This window comes from Morone saxatilis, unplaced genomic scaffold, assembly GCF_004916995.1.
Source record: "Morone saxatilis isolate NCDOM2014 unplaced genomic scaffold, NCSU_SB_2.0 Contig2, whole genome shotgun sequence".
Classification (NCBI taxonomy): Eukaryota; Metazoa; Chordata; class Actinopteri; family Moronidae; genus Morone; species Morone saxatilis.
Genome location: NW_023339762.1, coordinates 14316063 through 14332288, shown reverse-complemented (window position 1 = coordinate 14332288; position 16226 = coordinate 14316063). Strand labels below are relative to the sequence as shown.

At 39.8% G+C, this 16226-nt stretch overlaps 3 protein-coding genes across 4 annotated transcripts in view; all 3 read right to left on the bottom strand.

The window, feature by feature from the left end:
- Nucleotides 1-8350, bottom strand: part of hps5 (HPS5 biogenesis of lysosomal organelles complex 2 subunit 2) — a 12062-nt gene extending 3712 nt beyond the window's left edge. Inside the window, exons 1-14 of one of the 2 annotated variants that reach the window (XM_035664972.1) lie at nucleotides 8165-8350; nucleotides 5772-5895; nucleotides 5413-5523; nucleotides 5200-5264; nucleotides 4923-5115; nucleotides 4170-4300; nucleotides 3496-3714; nucleotides 3342-3413; nucleotides 3120-3208; nucleotides 2779-2957; nucleotides 2254-2412; nucleotides 1695-1854; nucleotides 548-665; nucleotides 59-196 (exon numbers count right to left, since the gene is read on the bottom strand). In XM_035664972.1, the coding sequence (XP_035520865.1) occupies nucleotides 59-196; nucleotides 548-665; nucleotides 1695-1854; nucleotides 2254-2412; nucleotides 2779-2957; nucleotides 3120-3208; nucleotides 3342-3413; nucleotides 3496-3714; nucleotides 4170-4300; nucleotides 4923-5115; nucleotides 5200-5264; nucleotides 5413-5523; nucleotides 5772-5879 (1742 nt within the window). In that variant the 5' untranslated portion in view covers nucleotides 5880-5895; nucleotides 8165-8350. Of the gene's footprint in view, nucleotides 1-58; nucleotides 197-547; nucleotides 666-1694; nucleotides 1855-2253; nucleotides 2413-2778; nucleotides 2958-3119; nucleotides 3209-3341; nucleotides 3414-3495; nucleotides 3715-4169; nucleotides 4301-4922; nucleotides 5116-5199; nucleotides 5265-5412; nucleotides 5524-5771; nucleotides 5896-7682; nucleotides 7854-8164 lie in introns of those variants that run through there. The other variant, XM_035664973.1, reaches the window with a different exon arrangement.
- Nucleotides 8351-8655: 305 nt separating this feature from the next.
- gtf2h1 (general transcription factor IIH, polypeptide 1) lies at nucleotides 8656-11861 on the bottom strand. The gene is made up of 6 exons (XM_035664861.1): nucleotides 11851-11861; nucleotides 11242-11359; nucleotides 10707-10797; nucleotides 10402-10517; nucleotides 9832-9924; nucleotides 8656-9430 (listed from the first exon to the last, which is right to left on the bottom strand). Exons 1-6 carry the CDS (start codon nucleotides 11859-11861, stop codon nucleotides 9344-9346), a joined length of 516 nt encoding a protein of 171 aa, XP_035520754.1. The 3' UTR covers nucleotides 8656-9343.
- Nucleotides 11862-13463: 1602 nt separating this feature from the next.
- Nucleotides 13464-15185, bottom strand: LOC118330365 (general transcription factor IIH subunit 1-like). Its single transcript, XM_035664860.1, has 4 exons — nucleotides 15007-15185; nucleotides 14435-14599; nucleotides 14158-14350; nucleotides 13464-13536 (listed from the first exon to the last, which is right to left on the bottom strand). The coding sequence occupies exons 2-4, from the start codon at nucleotides 14586-14588 to the stop codon at nucleotides 13464-13466; spliced, it is 420 nt and encodes a 139-aa protein (XP_035520753.1). The 5' UTR covers nucleotides 14589-14599; nucleotides 15007-15185.
- Between the last annotated feature and the right edge of the window lie 1041 nt (nucleotides 15186-16226).

The window sequence follows — 16226 nt, the reverse complement described above, 5'->3', positions numbered from 1 at the left end:
ACACACACACGTCTGTTTTCAGCAGCAATCGGTCCCAGTCCAGTAAGTCCGTACTTACTCATTGTCCATTTCCTCCGAGTATGGAGCTGTGGTGTCAGCCTGTCCGCCCTCTCTGAATTCGGATCGTTGCCAGAGCTCAGAGTTCATTTGGAGGGTGTTGATCTTCTCTGTTGTCTTCTTGACAAAACTAGAAACACTGAGAAAAAGAAAATCAAACAATAAAACACCAATTCACCAATACGATGATGTTAGATGGGTTTACAATCTGACAACCAGACCGGCAAACATATGACAAATGACTGAGTGTGATGCTTGGAAATGAAACCTTATGCCATATGCTCCTACACAGATGAACATGTGAATTAAATTATTTTCAGTGGAAAGGGGAAGTAAGCTGTCTAAAAGCACAGCTGCGCTTGAACAACAGGATACTGTAGGAGTTTCATCCTCGTAAGTAAAATAAATAAATGAAGTACAGTCCACAAATAACAACTCAAAAACTCTTTGTGCCTGTATAGCGTGAAGTTGTATTTCTCTGGATGTTCACCTGTCTCTGACGGCCTGCAGTGCGATGCGAGGGGGTTTGGGGCGGAATGAGAGGGGGAGGTGGAACTGCAGGCCTTGCTCAGATCGCTCAGCCTCCATACGCTCACTGCTCTGTGGATCTGAATAAAGATGGGGGCAAGAGCCAGAGGGACACACAGATGGATGGAGTACCGGAGGGGAATGATGAGAGGCAGAGGACATAATGCAAGCAGATGAAGCAAAGGTGCCGGACAGCACTAGAGAGAAAATTAAATGCTGCACAATGCAAAAAAAAACACTGAACTAAAATGGTGATATATGTGTGATACAATGGAACAGACAAGAAACTTGATATTAACAGTGTGATTATATTGGCAAAGCATGTCAGTCATCAGAGTCATCAGTCAGCTCCCACCGGTAATCCGGTGGAACAGCAATCAGTATTGATTCATTGATTTTGCGATTTTTTAAAATCAAGTCATTAACATATTAATTTAAGTGGCGAACATACAAGACTTTTAGAAACAGGTGCATATAATCATTATGACAACAGAGATAAGAGTCAAAGAGTAAAATTATTATCACATTTATTTAGTTTTATTTTGATAAATCCGGCCCAAAATACAAATATCTTATAAATCTCGTAAATGTTTACTTAATGTTTAGTTTTTTATTTTCAGTGATTTTCTATAGAACGGTAGATGCAAAGCTGAAAATAATTTCACTCTCTTTTCACACTGAACTCAGAAGAGGCTGAGAGAAAAAGAAAGAGAGAGAGAGAGAGGGAGTCAAAAACAGAGAAAAAGGAGTGAAGAAACAACAAGGAGTGTGTGTGATCATAGGGGCTCTTTCAGTGTTCCTCATTCATGTTTGTGCCAGAGTGAGTAAATTAAACAAAAAGTGTTTTTAAGAAGAAGATATTACAAAACAGATGTTTATAATCATTATAATTGTGTTAATTCTAATTATTATTTCTACAACTAATAATAATAATTATTTATTTATTAAAATGTTATTTTATTTTAATTAAAATTAGAGTGTGCTAATGGGTGAGTATTGACATTCTGAAATGTTCTTTATATTAATTTAAATAACAGTTTTGTACATTTTAGGATAGCAGCCATTTATGTTAACAATATTTGTTCATTTGTCCGCTGATGATCTCTTACCATGATCCACCTGATCTTCCTCCTGCACAAAACTGAACTCTTTGAGACGCTCCTCCTCCGACATGGACTGATTGATGAGGGAGCTCGTCTCCTCATCTGACTGACTCCCTCTGCGGCTGATGACACGATAGATGCCACAGTCCAGGACGTTGAAACTCTCCTGGATAATACCGATATCAGTACACTCATTTGTTAACGTTAATACAGATTTACAGAAGCTGCGTGCTTCAGTTGCAGTCGGCTCATATAATTAAACGTGTATTGAAAAGACATTTGCTGCTCTCTGGACCTTGTGACGAGTCACGATACAGAAACATGTCGTACTGGAGATATTTAACTGACTTTATACGTACAAGTTTAACCTCACCAGACAACCAATTTAATGTAACGCCACAGAGACACTTCGTCCTTCCTTAACTGAATGGTATCCATAGCAACGGGATACAATGGCTCCCAAAGAAAAGTGAATGAAATGGAAGTGGGGTTCTTGTCGTCTACAGCCGACCTGGAGAAACTGTTTATACTGAGAAATCATCTACAGAAAGTTACTTTAACTTACATGTGAGGAGATGCTACTTCTGCGGCTGCTGGAGGCGGAGTCGAGAGGCTCGAGTTTAGTGATGACTTCTTCCAGCTGGCCAGTCAGCTCCAGGTGTGTGCTGGAACTGAGCTGGGACCTGAGATGTTCAAGGCGGTCGATGGGAATTGTTTTCCTGGCCTGAATAAGCAGGAAGAATGAGCAACGCTGTCATCAAGGTTTTATCAACATCTCCACACAGGTGAGCTCTGAAATCTGATTTCTAAAATGCTTTTTGACTTACTTTTACTTTGACCTGCAGCATGTGCATTTCACATTTGTATTTCACCATCAACAAATCATTCTTTGTCAATAGTAGGAGTCATATCTAGCACCTGCACATTTTTGTTTATTTTTGTGGCTAGGCCGGTCAGGTGAACAGGTAGGTATTCTGTCCTTTATTCTTAGAAACTCAGGAAGTCATATGAACAGCTTAGCCCAGATAATACTGGAATCTAGGTTACACAGTACACAGAGACGTTAGCATGGCAGTGGCAGACATCTTACCCTGCCAGTGGTTATCGTGTGCTGGAACATACAGCAGACTACAGCAGCTAGAGGCCAGGACTCCCTCCGTAGCAGACGCTCGACGCAGCGCTCAGCGGATAACAGGGAGAGGTGAGACAGACGCCCGCTGCCGTGGAGACAGAAGAGCTCGTTGCGGTAGACTGCAATATCAACCAAGTCTACAAAAACATAAAACAGGTTTCAGTTTACAGTAAATCAAATAGGAACAAACGGTCTGGATTTAATGCTAAATTAAATAAATATTAAGATCCTTTCCTTGTTATTATTTATGACGATGTACGTATGGTCCAAAGTATTTTGGGAGAAAGCAGCAAACACACCTTTGACTTCAGTCCACAGAAGCACTTGTCCATTCTGAGGTGTGAAGATATAAACTGCTGAATCCGTCCACGTCAGCAAGTTTTGGTCTCTACACAAACAAATAAATAAAAGTGTACAATTAGTCTCATGTTGCTGATGTATTTGCCTTGTATTTAATAATGTGGATATGATGGTGATTAACAACTCTGATAATAAAACTTATAAATTAAATGTAACATTACCCCAAATAAAGCAGTTTAGGGAAGGCGACTGACTGGGGGCTCTTCTGCACTGGGTTGTAATGTGGCTCATTTCTGCAGGTAACACATGAACAAAAGACAAATTAGGTGTCTGTCCTTTTAAAGAAGACAATTTAAGAGCAGGATCAATCAGTACCTGTAAGTGATGAGAGGTAGAGGAGGGCACGCTAACAGCTGTTTGAACTGATGGGTGCTCAGGACCTCGCCGTTAAAACTGGCCTCCCATATTCGAGACCCTGGCCGGGCGCAGTACAGCAGCGGGGGCTGACCAACTAACAATCCTCTGTTCTGAGGGAAAAAACAAGCTCCATACTCCCCGTCACGCTCCTTATTTCCAACGCGCCAGAACTTCTCCCTGAAGGCAGGTAAAGACAGAAAAATACAACACAACATGAGATTACTACACCACCCAAATTACCATAGAGTCATCCGCATTATTATTTTAAACATAATGGTTAAAAACTAAATCAATAAAACTTGAATATTATCCTGTGCAGGGTCACAAGGACAAATAATACAGAGAATAAATATCTTAAATAAACATAAAAATAACTTCATCACTTTAAAAGAGATAGTCCTCAATAAATCACCACAAAACTAGTATGTCAACCATTTGAGTAAGGATTCAGCATCTTTCTAAAGGACACTTAAATGTCCAGTATGTAACACTTAAGAGGATTTAACTGGAATATAATACTCATAACTATGTTTACACACTGGTTCTTTAAGTAGGAACAAAAATCTGGGGGCGTTAACATGGACCCCCTTAGAGTCTCTCTCTGTCAGAGATGCAGCCATGGTGGTACTCACCGCTCTGTGTCACAGAGGTAGCAGCGACTCAGGGAAGACACCAGCAGGCGGCCATCTTGGTACCCGAGCTGAACCACTCTGGAGTCCACAGTGGTGACAGTCTGAACAGGGAAGATCACGAACGCTGACCCCTGGACACAAAAAAGACAATATCAAATAAATAATCGCTTAATGCGCGGACATGAAGGAAATAAAGTGGACACAGAAAGGAGTGACACTGGTTCATTTTAAACATCTACTGCACATCAAATCAGCTAATAACTTATACTTTTTGCACATTTTACCTATTTACTACAGTCTGCTTAGACTTTACATAGCTAGAAACATTTTCCAAAGCAAAACACAAGAGTGAAGATACATTTTACCTTATTTCCCTTATTGCATACAAATAAATAAACAATGCAGATCAAACCACCAATATTCAATTCATATTATTATATTATATACATAGTCTGGGGAATAAGACAACCTTACTTTGTTGAACTAATTAAGAGTCGATTAGCTTTATTTTTAGGTTCTTAGTCAGCTGCTTTAATGTCTCTGTGATTGCCTAACCTGTAACATCCTGTCAGGTTAGAAGGGTCAGAGAATTCATTAACCTCCGTCACCTGACTTGAATTAAGGCCCGCTGAGTCGATTAAGTTCTGAGACCTTATTAAACTACTGGATCAGTAGTAGGAGTATCAGCTAGAAAATGCCTTAACTTTTCCAAAAGTCACATTTTATTTATTTTCACTGTCCGGCAGTCACTACCTTGCCCAGCTTTGAGGATCCAGCACGGAGAAAGGACACTTTGCCTCCTGAGTCCCCAACAAAAACTCTGAGCGTGCCGGTGTCCCAGCAGAGCGCAGTGATGGCCTGACCTCGGTGCTCCCAAGATACACTGACTCTCTCTGGACGCCCCCGCCGCTCTAGCTGCAGCTCCCACACCACCACCAGACCCTGACTGGAGTAGAGAGAAACACTGTGAACAATACGTTGAGTGTAGATGAATATGAAACATTTCTTGAGTTCACTGAGTGACTCTAACCTTGTTGCAACAGCGATAAAGTCTTCATCATGAGGGCAACACGCCACCTGAGTGATAGATCCCTCCTGAAAGAGAGCGCATGATGGGTTAGATATTAACAACAAAATAAGAGGAACTGACAGATACAAATACTACTGTATCAGTTAACAGCAAAACAACATACATATATGTATATCTGTATGTCTGCACAATAGGTCCTCAGTCACATATTACCTTGTGTGTGAGGATGAGCCTTTGTTTCCAGCCCTCCCTCTGAATCAGGTGCAATCCTCCTGCTGATGTTCCCAATGCGAGCCACTTCCTCGACACAGCCAGACAGGTACACTGTAACACAACAGGGTCACATATAGAAAGAGTTGACTGATCTGTTCATTTACATTGTTAGAGGAACAATGTTGTACCCACACCAGACATTTTTCTGCCTTTAAAGTCTGATTAAAAACGAGTTTTGGTGACATACACAAGGTACAATAACCATTTAAAGTATATATAAATAAATTAACTTGGTAGAACTTTTCAGATACTAAATAATAAGCTACTATAAATCATCTTCATGTGAGGGTGAAACCTACCTTGAGCCTGCCAGAGTCTAATCGGAGAGCAGACAGAAGTGGATCGAGGCAGTCAAACTCTGCCAGTACATGACTGTGGTTCTCTGGTACAACTGGTATCAGAGGCATCTTCACTGGTGATCCTCTACGACAGAAAGAGAGAGAAAGCAAAATGTGAGGGACTGCTCTGCTTCCTCGGACACCGTGGCCCTCAGAGGTGTGGCATCTGTGACTTTCAGGCCACCAACCCTCTCAAATTGACCAGTCATGACTCCACTTTACAGTTTCCAGCCTGGTAAAACTCCTTCATCAGAGAGTAAAACATGTACTTACAGGGCAAATAAAGCTACACTTAAAGATATTTTACTATTTAGGAAATGTGTTGCTGACATTTGATGACAACAATGAGGAAGAAACTAGAGTCAATGAGTTAATAAATATGAATCATCTTGAATGGGTGGGAGTTTCTTTACCTCGTATTTAGTGTCGTGTAAGTGTTTTTAAAATGTCTCTTACCTTGGAGCAGTCAGTTAATATAGTCAGAAAGACTGTTTTAACAGGAGCAGAGGACTCAATTCAGAGCAAGATGCAGCACAACACACTGTAGTTTGACTTTAATTGACTTTAATTGACTTGTTTTGGTTTTAAGTGAACTTATGAGCAAGCAGTAGCAAAACTAAAGCAGAGTAATCAGATACTGCTGGCAAAAAAAAAACACAGTATGTATGATACACAAATGTTTAAACCAAAATGTCCTCCTACGCATTAAAGGAGTTGACACGGGTATTTGAAAAGAAGGCGAGAAGCGACAGTCAACTCTGACCTTTGTATTTGTTTGGACTCTACTGCTCCAGGAATGTGTTTGGGGTTTAGGATGTACACAAATTGACCTGCTAAACAAATGTGGGACAAAAATGTAAAATTGGCCCCTATAATGGCCATGTACAGGGGTCCAGATACACAAGATAAAGATCCAGAGACACTCATACTCATGTTTTTCCCCAATTTGTTTGCTTGAATGTTACACACTGACAAAAAAAACCACTTTATTGTATTATAACAAACTACCTGATATGTTGAACCTGAGGAGCCATGGGGTGCTTTAATGATTGTTATTTGTATGTCAGCTTTGTGCCTCGTGGTCAGCGGTGGAGGAAGTATCCAGATCCCTTACTATAAAGTCAAAGTAGCCACAAACGCATTGATGATTGTAGTTGTTGAACTTGTAAATGTTCCCCCACAAGTGTATGTGCCTGTATGTAATGTGCTATGAAAATATGTCAATAAAAATAATATAAAAAGTAGGCATAATATAAAATACATTAAAGTCCTGCACTGAAAAACTTCCTTCCTTCCTTTAATAGAATATAAACACAGTCAGTTTTCTGACTGTGTTTATATTCTATTAAAACATCATTATTTATAGCATTAACATGTAAAAAGCCAAGAAGTTATTGTAAAAAACCAACAAGACCTCAAGTCTACTTTTGATTTGTTTCTAGTTTTTTCCTTACTAATCTAATGTTTTACACTTGCTTTGACAAGGTAAACGTCTGTTTACGTTGCCAATTTAGATTTAGATTAGATTAGATACTATTATTAATCCCCGAAGGGAAATTGGGTAAATAATAAAACCCCTTTAAATTGAACTTAATTGAATTAAAGTCACTAGAGTTGTCAGATGTACAGGAGTAAACTGTGCAGTATGTGGACTCTGAACTGTATCGGAGTAACAGTGGTATGAAATGGAAATACCCAAGGAAAGTACCGGTACCTCCAACATGTCTCCTGTGAGTACAGCACTAAAGCGAGGACACAGCCGTTAACACAGACCGTTCTATTAACCGTTCCAAAACAACGTTCCAAACAACGTTCCAACGTCAACGTTCCAAACAACGTTCCAAACGTTAACGTTAACAACCGTCAACTAACCTCGAATTGTGAAGCTCTCGTGCTCACTCGGTCCCGGTTAGTGTCAGTTTACTGCGGCTCGGTCGACTGGATCACTGGACGGATCACTGGACGGATCACTTCGGTTAAAAGTTTTCGTTGAGTCCCCGCAGCAAAGTGAGCCTATTGATTAAGTCAGTGCGCCGCGAACAACTGAAAGCAGCGAGTCAACCGGCTGATCGTGCATCACGAGACCAGTCTGCTGACACTGGCGCTAACGTTTCTTTCAAAATGAAAACAACTCCGAAAGCCTTAACATAAAGTAAATACCAGCACTACGTAGCCATGTTAAATATCCATGACGGCTTATCTGAATTAACATAAATATAAATAAAAGGACTCTGGTTCAGTACGCCAGTTAGCCTCAGTGTCACTGTATTTGCCATAACAACTTAGCACGCATGCTAGCTAGCTCAGACAGTGATGTTGCCGTTGACTCGTTCGTTTTTGTCCGTTAAACTCACCCAACGGTCGGAGGGACGCTCCAGCGCTACCGACTACCACATCCAGTCCAACCCGCCGGTTACATCGCTGCTCCGGGTCACTTTCCTGGGAGAAAGTCGGCGGTCAGTGTCAATCCACCCTGACTGCAACCAGCCGACCTGTCACAGCCGGGCTCAGCTGATGGGAGGACACTTCCTGAAAGTGGTTTCCAGACAACCTACCAGCCCAGGGATGCTGTTCAAACTGGGGTCCAGGGACCAACAGGGGTCCTCGGGTGGGTTTGTAGGTGGTGTAATATTTAATGTAATATTATCACATTGTTTTGGAAGTTGCCACAAGGGAGAATTGTAATTTATAGTGATCTTTTGATTATTGATTGACTGTGAAGACTTCTTTAAGACAAAATCCTGTCAATTTAAGAGGTTTGTGATCTACTGTGCATCTATTGTGGGTGAACCCCTGGATAACAAAGTATCATGGGTCACTTTGAGAAGAACGACCACACTGACAATCACAAAAACATAAACGAGTTGTATTAATGAAATACTGCAGTTTCAATAGACAGCAGCATGAACAAAAGCTTTATGCCTCACTTTAATTCAGAGTAACATTTTTCATCTTAAGTGCAGACAGAGGGTGCAGACATTACAAACCAGTGACAGTGTGATCACACACACTAATGCACTCGAGTGTGAAATGTCTTTACAGTATTGCTCTATTTACGTCGCCTTTTTTTTTTTTTTTTTTGCCTTAAACATGACTCAGTGCTCAGAGGGGCTTCCTCTCTTTCTCTGCTCTGTGCACTGAAGAAAACACACGAGATGAAGTCCTCTGCTTGCATCTCACGCCTCAGCCTGTTTGTCCTGAGTGCCCTTCTGACTTTTCCATCTGAATTTTGGTCATGTTACACCGTTTTAAAAGTCCCATTTAACCATTAGCGGAACCAATCTCTCAACCATTGAGAAAACACAAACAAAAAGGAGAAATTAACTAATTACAGTTATTTGTGACTGAGATGCAGTTAGTCTCTGTTGAACAGTTTTAACAGCGTCCACCTGTATCTTCATTAAGCCTCTGTGAACCATGTCCCAATCAGGCTGTGATCTGTGGTCTCTTCACAGCAGTCTGGAGAACCTCCACAGGCAATTTGTCCAAATACTTTGTCTTCCTTGTCCTCTCTTTGACAAACCCTCAGACCCTCAGGTTTTCCTCATCATGCGACGGGTTTGCCAGATGTGGAACTTGCTATAGGCTGTCTGCAACATCTCCTCCAAATGGCCTGTGAGCTGTGGGAACATAAAGAGATTTAATACAACCTTGTATAAACCATTATTGTGCCACTATTAACAGCTTAGAGCAGAGTTTCTCAAACTATACCGCCTCTGAAAACATCAGGCTCTCCTAGTACCAACTTTAGGACCGATGTTAAAATAATAATAATAATAAATAATTATATACATGACTACGCAACAGGCTGACAAAATATTACAGGACAAGCTACATTTATTTTAACTTACATTTCAGCAACCTCCTAGTTCAAATATTTGTATTCTAAATGTTGTAGTATTTTGATAGTATTATATGTTTTTGAATTAATTAATGGTGGTTACTCCGTCACTAGAGGCAGCCGGCGAACCACCAGTGGTCCACACTGCATCATTTCAGAACCAGTGGCTTAGAAACTTACATTTGTACTTAAGTATTGGCGCTGGATCTTCTCCTGAAAAGGACTAAGCTTCGTCATCTGAAATCTTTCGAGGTTTGACTTCATCTTCATCACCTATGAGAAGTTTGAGATGACAACAAATTTAAAGAAAAACCTTTTAAAAATACAATATCGATTTTGAGAGTGACTGGAAACTGTACTGGTGGTTGTGTTAAGTGAATATTAACTATATGCTGACACATACTGAGGGAAAAGTTTATTTACAGCCTTGGACAACAACATGTTTTTTTCTTCTTTTAAACTAATCAAAGAAGGAAAATTAATGTTGTTAATGTCCAAGTGGAAACAAATATCTATAAATTAACCAAAGATAAGTAAATATAAAACACAAAATGTTGGGATCAGTGTCAAGTTAACTCAGTAATTCATTGTCCAAAGGGAATATGAAATATATACACTGTTATGAACTGTTTATATTTCCATTAAACCACACACAACACACATTTTTGTTTTTGTTTCCAGAAATCAGGGGTGTCACAGGAATAACTCATAATCATTTGACCTTCTTTGAATACAGTGAATATTAGTCACCTTCTCCTCCAGAAATGGTGTGTTTACAGGAAAACAGGACCAGAAGTGTCTCAACAACTCTCCAGCAGCTGCATAAAGGTGCTTTAACTCTCCTTGAACCTCAGTAGGTACCATCTCTGTAACAAACAAAGATTGGAAAGAAAAGAAATTAAATTTAAAAAATCTTAGACAGACAAGATGAGCTATTTTGTGAGTGTATTGCAGAGCAACCTCACACACTACAGATGTGCTGTGGGCACCCACTGACCACCAACTTTCACAGGAAGTAATATTAATGTTATTTAGCAATTGTACAACACACTTACGGTTTATGGCTTGCTGTGCTCCTGCCACCATGAGGACGCCACCTGGAGAAAGTGCTGCAATGGCAGAAGTAGCTGCTGTGCTGGACAACACCTACAGAGAGTATTACCGTGGTTAAAAACACACTTTTCAGGTAGACTGGAACTCTTTTTGAAAATATGTGAACACAATTAGGTGTACATGATCTTAAATCCCATTTTACGCTCTGAGAGGTTTGGTTATAGTTCGCTATATTTGTTACATTTTCAAGACTGTAGTGAGAATCAGCTGATCCTAATTTGTCCCAATCTAAATCATCTGACCAAAGAGCAAATAAAAACAAATATTGAATCATCTTCTGTTAATCATGTGACTTGAAGTATTTGTGGTATTTCGACGCAGACTCGTGATTAGAGTCTCTCAGTCAGCTACGACACGAGAAACTTTGAACGCGGCTCTCATTACACAGCACATTATACTGTATCTCTGCAGAGGCCGGAGCCTTAAATGTTCACAAGAAATGGGAAATCCAAACAGAGTTACAGTGTGTGATCTAACCTGAGTGAGGTTGGGTTTGTAATTGACCATTTCATGCCGGATGTAGTTGACAGAGTTGATGATATCCTGGCTTGTTGTATAGTTGTTGGACAGAAAGTGGAACAGGGCGTGAGCATATCTGACCAAATAAAGAAGGGAGAAACATAAATTGAACACGGAACCATTAATAAAGAACACATAACAAAAAATCGTTAACTCCTGGACAAGTTTTATTCAGTTGAAAGTGTAAATTCCTGTTGGAAGAAATGCAAAAATCTATTTCGAAACAGTACAAAGTGGAAACTTGCTCAGAGGAAGTGGGGCTCACTAACAGAAGAGCTTCTCCCTAAATTCTGCACAGGCTGATTTCGTGGCTACAGAAGTTTCACAAAGTGAGTCTTTGTTTAGGAGCCGGACACAACTAATAAATGTATTATTTAATGTCTGGGTAAGTAAGCCATTGAAAAGCTCAGCTTTGCCTGGTTAATGTATATATTATAATAGGTGTTAGATGAAATATTAACCTCATTAACCACTTGAAAAGCCACTTGGAGTTAACAAACGTCTCAAGTTACCCAGGGAAGGAACAAAAGGAAAATAAAAATAAAGAAAATAGGAGACAAACTGTACCTGTCATACATTCTTGAGGTTTTAACGCGACTGGTTTTTGGTTGTTTTTCCGTTTGCAGTTGTCTTCATATCGATGGCTTCTTGTAACCTAACCTAAGAAAGTTTGCCAACAGAAGAAAAGTGGACTCAGTCTTGGTTAAGTAATGATCATCTTTTGGAAACACTGATGAAACTAGTGCAGCCATCAACCTTCTTAAACAGGAGGCTGGAAGAAAGTCAGAGTCTCTCGGTTTCCATCTGTACTGCTCGGTCTCACTGGCTTGGTTCTGTTCGGTGCTTCCCTTTAAAAATATGATGCCGTTAGCAAAAAAGTTTAAGACACTGAGATAGGGGGCATGGGAGTTGTATTCGTTTTGCCAAGATTTCTTTACCCCTTGCGTGAGCCAGCGGCCAGCACCATTGGCACTGTGATGGTTGAACCGCTTGTATAATGAGCGTTGCTGCTCTCTTTTCACCGTCCTGTTTAAAATTGGAAGTTGAGGGCGGTCCCGAGGAAACTCCGTAAACCCTGGGTGTCACAGAAAATACCAAGTCTTGGAGGTGGAAGGACAGAGGAGGAAAAGGAAAGCTATGCAAGTAAATGAAGCAAGTATGTGAATTTTGGCTATATATCTCTTTAACTCTCACCTCGTCTAATGGTTTTATCCTCCAACGGACAGGAAGGTCAACCAAAGGATTCTTCACTCCTTGAACCACCATAGACTTTAACCTGCATGAGACAGATTTTCAGACTCTTTACATATGTAAACAAGATTTGTTGGCTTGAGCAGGTTTTGTTCCAGTAATGCAAATAATACACACACTAAAAAATCCTTAACATTTATTTGGTGGAGATTTTGCACCTGATAAAAGAAACTCCTACCCTTTTCATCCTGCTTGGCACCATCTGAGAAGATATTCCTGTGTTTCCTTGTGTTGATGCGGGTCTCTGTGAAAATAATGGGACTGGAAAAAAGCGGGTCCAGAACCGCTTCTCCGTTCAGGTTATGTTGAGGCACATTTTACTATACTTCTGCTTCACTGCAAGTACAACTCAAGTTGATGTAAATATATATTCCATTTCCAATTTGTTTATGTAATCACTGAGGAACACCAGAATCGGTCCACTAACAGGAATGTACACTGCCCAAGCTAAAATATATACCAGTTCTTCCTCTCTGGGCAAAGTGTGTTAATCAGTAAAATCACTTCACACAGATCTTAGGGTTGAAATGGAAATCTGAGCCTTGTAGAGACCTTTCCTCGTCTGGTTTATTTACTGTTGCTTACTTCATGAGTTTATGCTATTACCCATGCAGGGTATGGTCACTGAAGATGGATTCAATAATATCCGCCTGTCAGATTGTATCTTCAAGCCATGCATTGCCATCCGTCTGAAGGTTCTAATGTCGGCCTGTAAAGCACCAAAAACTTTTACTTTTTCAACAGGTATGTAGTAAATGCTGTGCAGTGGGAATTTAATATCAGGTCGTTTTCAGAATGAAAGGCTCTAACTGTTGGCAAGGCTTGATGTACTCACCAGGAAGGCTCCGGACTATACCCACTTTCCTGTTTTTGTTGTACGGCGTGGGGTCTGCGTTGGTTTATGTCTCCTAAACGGTTGCCAGAATTCGTCAGCACTGATCACTTCTCACCACGGAATCTTTATATTTAACTGGAACAGTACTGGATCTTTCTTGAAGCATCCTACAAGGCCAAAATAAAAGAACAATATTTGAATTTTAATGAGTACATTTCCCTAAAAACCTAAAAAAAATGATATTACAAAAACTAAATCCCGGACAGTTTCTACCCTCATATACAGTAATAAAATCAATCAACTACATCTATACACACTCAGTTGTCAGTTTATTAGGTACAACTGACTAAAACTAATACAGTCTAATACAGACGTCCTGCAAACAATCATACCTTCATATAAAGTTCAGTTTTTGTTGAAACTGTTAACTGTATGGTCATAAATTTGTGGTATTGCTCAATTATATTTGTTACTCCCCATTTACATCTGACGCTGGACTAAATATTAGAAACACCTCTCATTGTAACACCAACTACAGCTTCCAAAATCACCAAAAACTTTAGTCATTTTTAGTAAAACTAGTAAAAGTTCATCTTGAATTGAGATTATTTTGTCCCACACACTGTCCCACTAGCTCTACAGTTAAAATCCAAAGCTCAACAAAAACGGATCATCATACACTTTCAGACTTCTGTACCCTGTTTGAGGCCCTCAGCCACAAGTCTGTTAGTTCCTACTGACGATGTAAATCCAATGTGTTGACAGTAACAAAGAAAAGAGAGAGTCACCTGTTTTTCTCCTCCAGTTCCTTGTTGGCTTTCTTCTTGAACTTGGGCAGTAGCTGCTGTAGCAGTTCTTTGGCAGCATCTCTGTCTTTGAGCGCACTGCTCTCATTGGAAAAGTGGAATGTGGTACTCTCTCCGGTGTGAAGAACCAGCTGCAGCTGAATTTTGGCTTTACCATCTGGGCTGATCTTCTGACCTGTGCGGAGAACAAAGTGTAAACTTGACAACTTCCCCAACAGGTCATTATTCTAGCAGTACTCGTTAATGTTAGGATACTCACAGCGAATATCTGCATACAGGTGGCTGACTGTGAAGCGGTCTTTGCCCTCAGGACCCCATGCTATACGCTCAGCCATCAGATAAAGTGTGCCGTCCTGCTTCCTCTGGCGGACCTTCTTCACCACCAGCAGCACCTCCTCTGATAGAGATGCCATGGCTCAAACAACTGAGAAAGCACATAAGCTGCCATTGGTGATCAATAATAACCACACAGTATTGATACCACCTCACAGAGTAAAGAACAAAACAGGACTTCACGGACACACATGGTCGTTAGTTGAGCTGCAGCTACACAATCAACATTAGCGACGTTACCGGTAGCAACAATAAAGCAACTATAGAGATATGAATCACTTTGTATGAGACACAAGCACCAACTATTTCATCTTATCACACAACGACGACCTGAATACATCTTATGTTTCCTACACCAGCTTTTATTCCCCGCTAGGTAACGCGGTCCAAACTCAGAGGGACGCCACTGTTGTGTTACTGTTGCGTTACGTTAGCTAACGTGAACAGTGAAACAGAGGGAAAGCCTGAGGGAGAAGTCGGGAATAAAACTTATTTTACCTCAAAATAAATCGATACTGCGGCGAGTACGTCGCTTTCCTTCAACGCATAATCTCCAACTGGGGTGTTGTTGAATATAAAAATAAGTGAGTGAGTTATTTTGAACAGAAATTGGACTACTCTAACAGTGAGCGCCCTGACTTCAGCGCCGACATGACTGCCAAGCGGTGTGTTACACTAAAAACGTTCCGGTCGGGATAACAAGCAATACAAATCTTCAGTTCCGGTCGGAGTCTGTTGAACTCTTTATTTACTGCAAGATAATATTTCCTAGTAAAATTTAACCACATTAACAAATATAATACTAATAATGGTGATTGTAAACTTTATTGAAATAGCACATTTTATACAATCTGACGCTCTATATTTAGGTTAATTTAATGCAAACGTCGATATAAACATTTATTAATATTAAATTAAAATGTTAATATGATTACAGCGACAATACAAAATAAGTAAATGTAATAAACATTTAATAATTTTATTTCATTTATTTATTTTATATTTATACATTATTGTATGTATGGATTTAGCTTCAAAGGGGTGGGTGATGGTACAAAAAAATTTGCAGTTGCATCTGATTCCAGGCTTTATTTTAATATATGTGATATTGTAGAGACAGGCTACATAACTGTGAGTAGTCTAGATCTATTACCAACGACTGCTGGTCATCAGACAATCAACCAATGTTGCCAAAGACTTTTCTCTGGCCATATTTTCAATAATATTTCTATGTATACTGGCCTCAGACCACTAAGGTACAATATTTTATAAGATGGCTAACGTGTTATTTATCACCTGATCTTCTGGCTCTGTCCTTTGGATGGGCCTTGAATCAAAATCTAGATTTATTTCCTTAATTATTAAGTTTATACTGGGGTCAAACAAAGTTCAGCTTATTCAAATTCATTTGAGCCCAACTGCAAAATATTCCACACGGTTAACTTGCAGGGTAATCCAGCACCTTCTTAATTCAACCAAGATAAAACTACGTGTTAGCAAATGCTCCCAGGACAAAGGCTAGAAATGTATACATTACGTAGTAAATACAAACATTGTTTGGCTCTTTTACATTTTAGAAGTAGGCCTTCAACAAGCAAAAATATATTTTATAATTTATATATTATCCTCACTACCAACAGTGCATCATGCAAACACATGCAGACAAATTGCATAACACAAACCCAAGAAAAAAAACAACAAGAACATGATGATAAGTA

Bases quoted from the DNA above. Each gene is read 5' to 3' on its own strand.
- LOC118330365 (XM_035664860.1), bottom strand. From the start codon at position 14,588: ATGGCATCTCTATCAGAGGAGGTGCTGCTGGTGGTGAAGAAGGTCCGC. The intron at 14,351-14,434 runs GTGAGTATCCTA...TTCTCCGCACAG, and splicing joins CCTGTATGCAGATATTCGCT to GTCAGAAGATCAGCCCAGAT. The intron at 13,537-14,157 runs GTGACTCTCTCT...TTGGCCTTGTAG, and splicing joins GAACTGGAGGAGAAAAACAG to GATGCTTCAAGAAAGATCCA.
- gtf2h1 (XM_035664861.1), bottom strand. The intron at 10,798-11,241 runs GTTAGATCACAC...TACTCTCTGTAG, and splicing joins ACAAACCCAACCTCACTCAG to GTGTTGTCCAGCACAGCAGC. The intron at 9,431-9,831 runs GTAAGTTTCTAA...ATGTTCCCACAG, and splicing joins GCCAATACTTAAGTACAAAT to CTCACAGGCCATTTGGAGGA.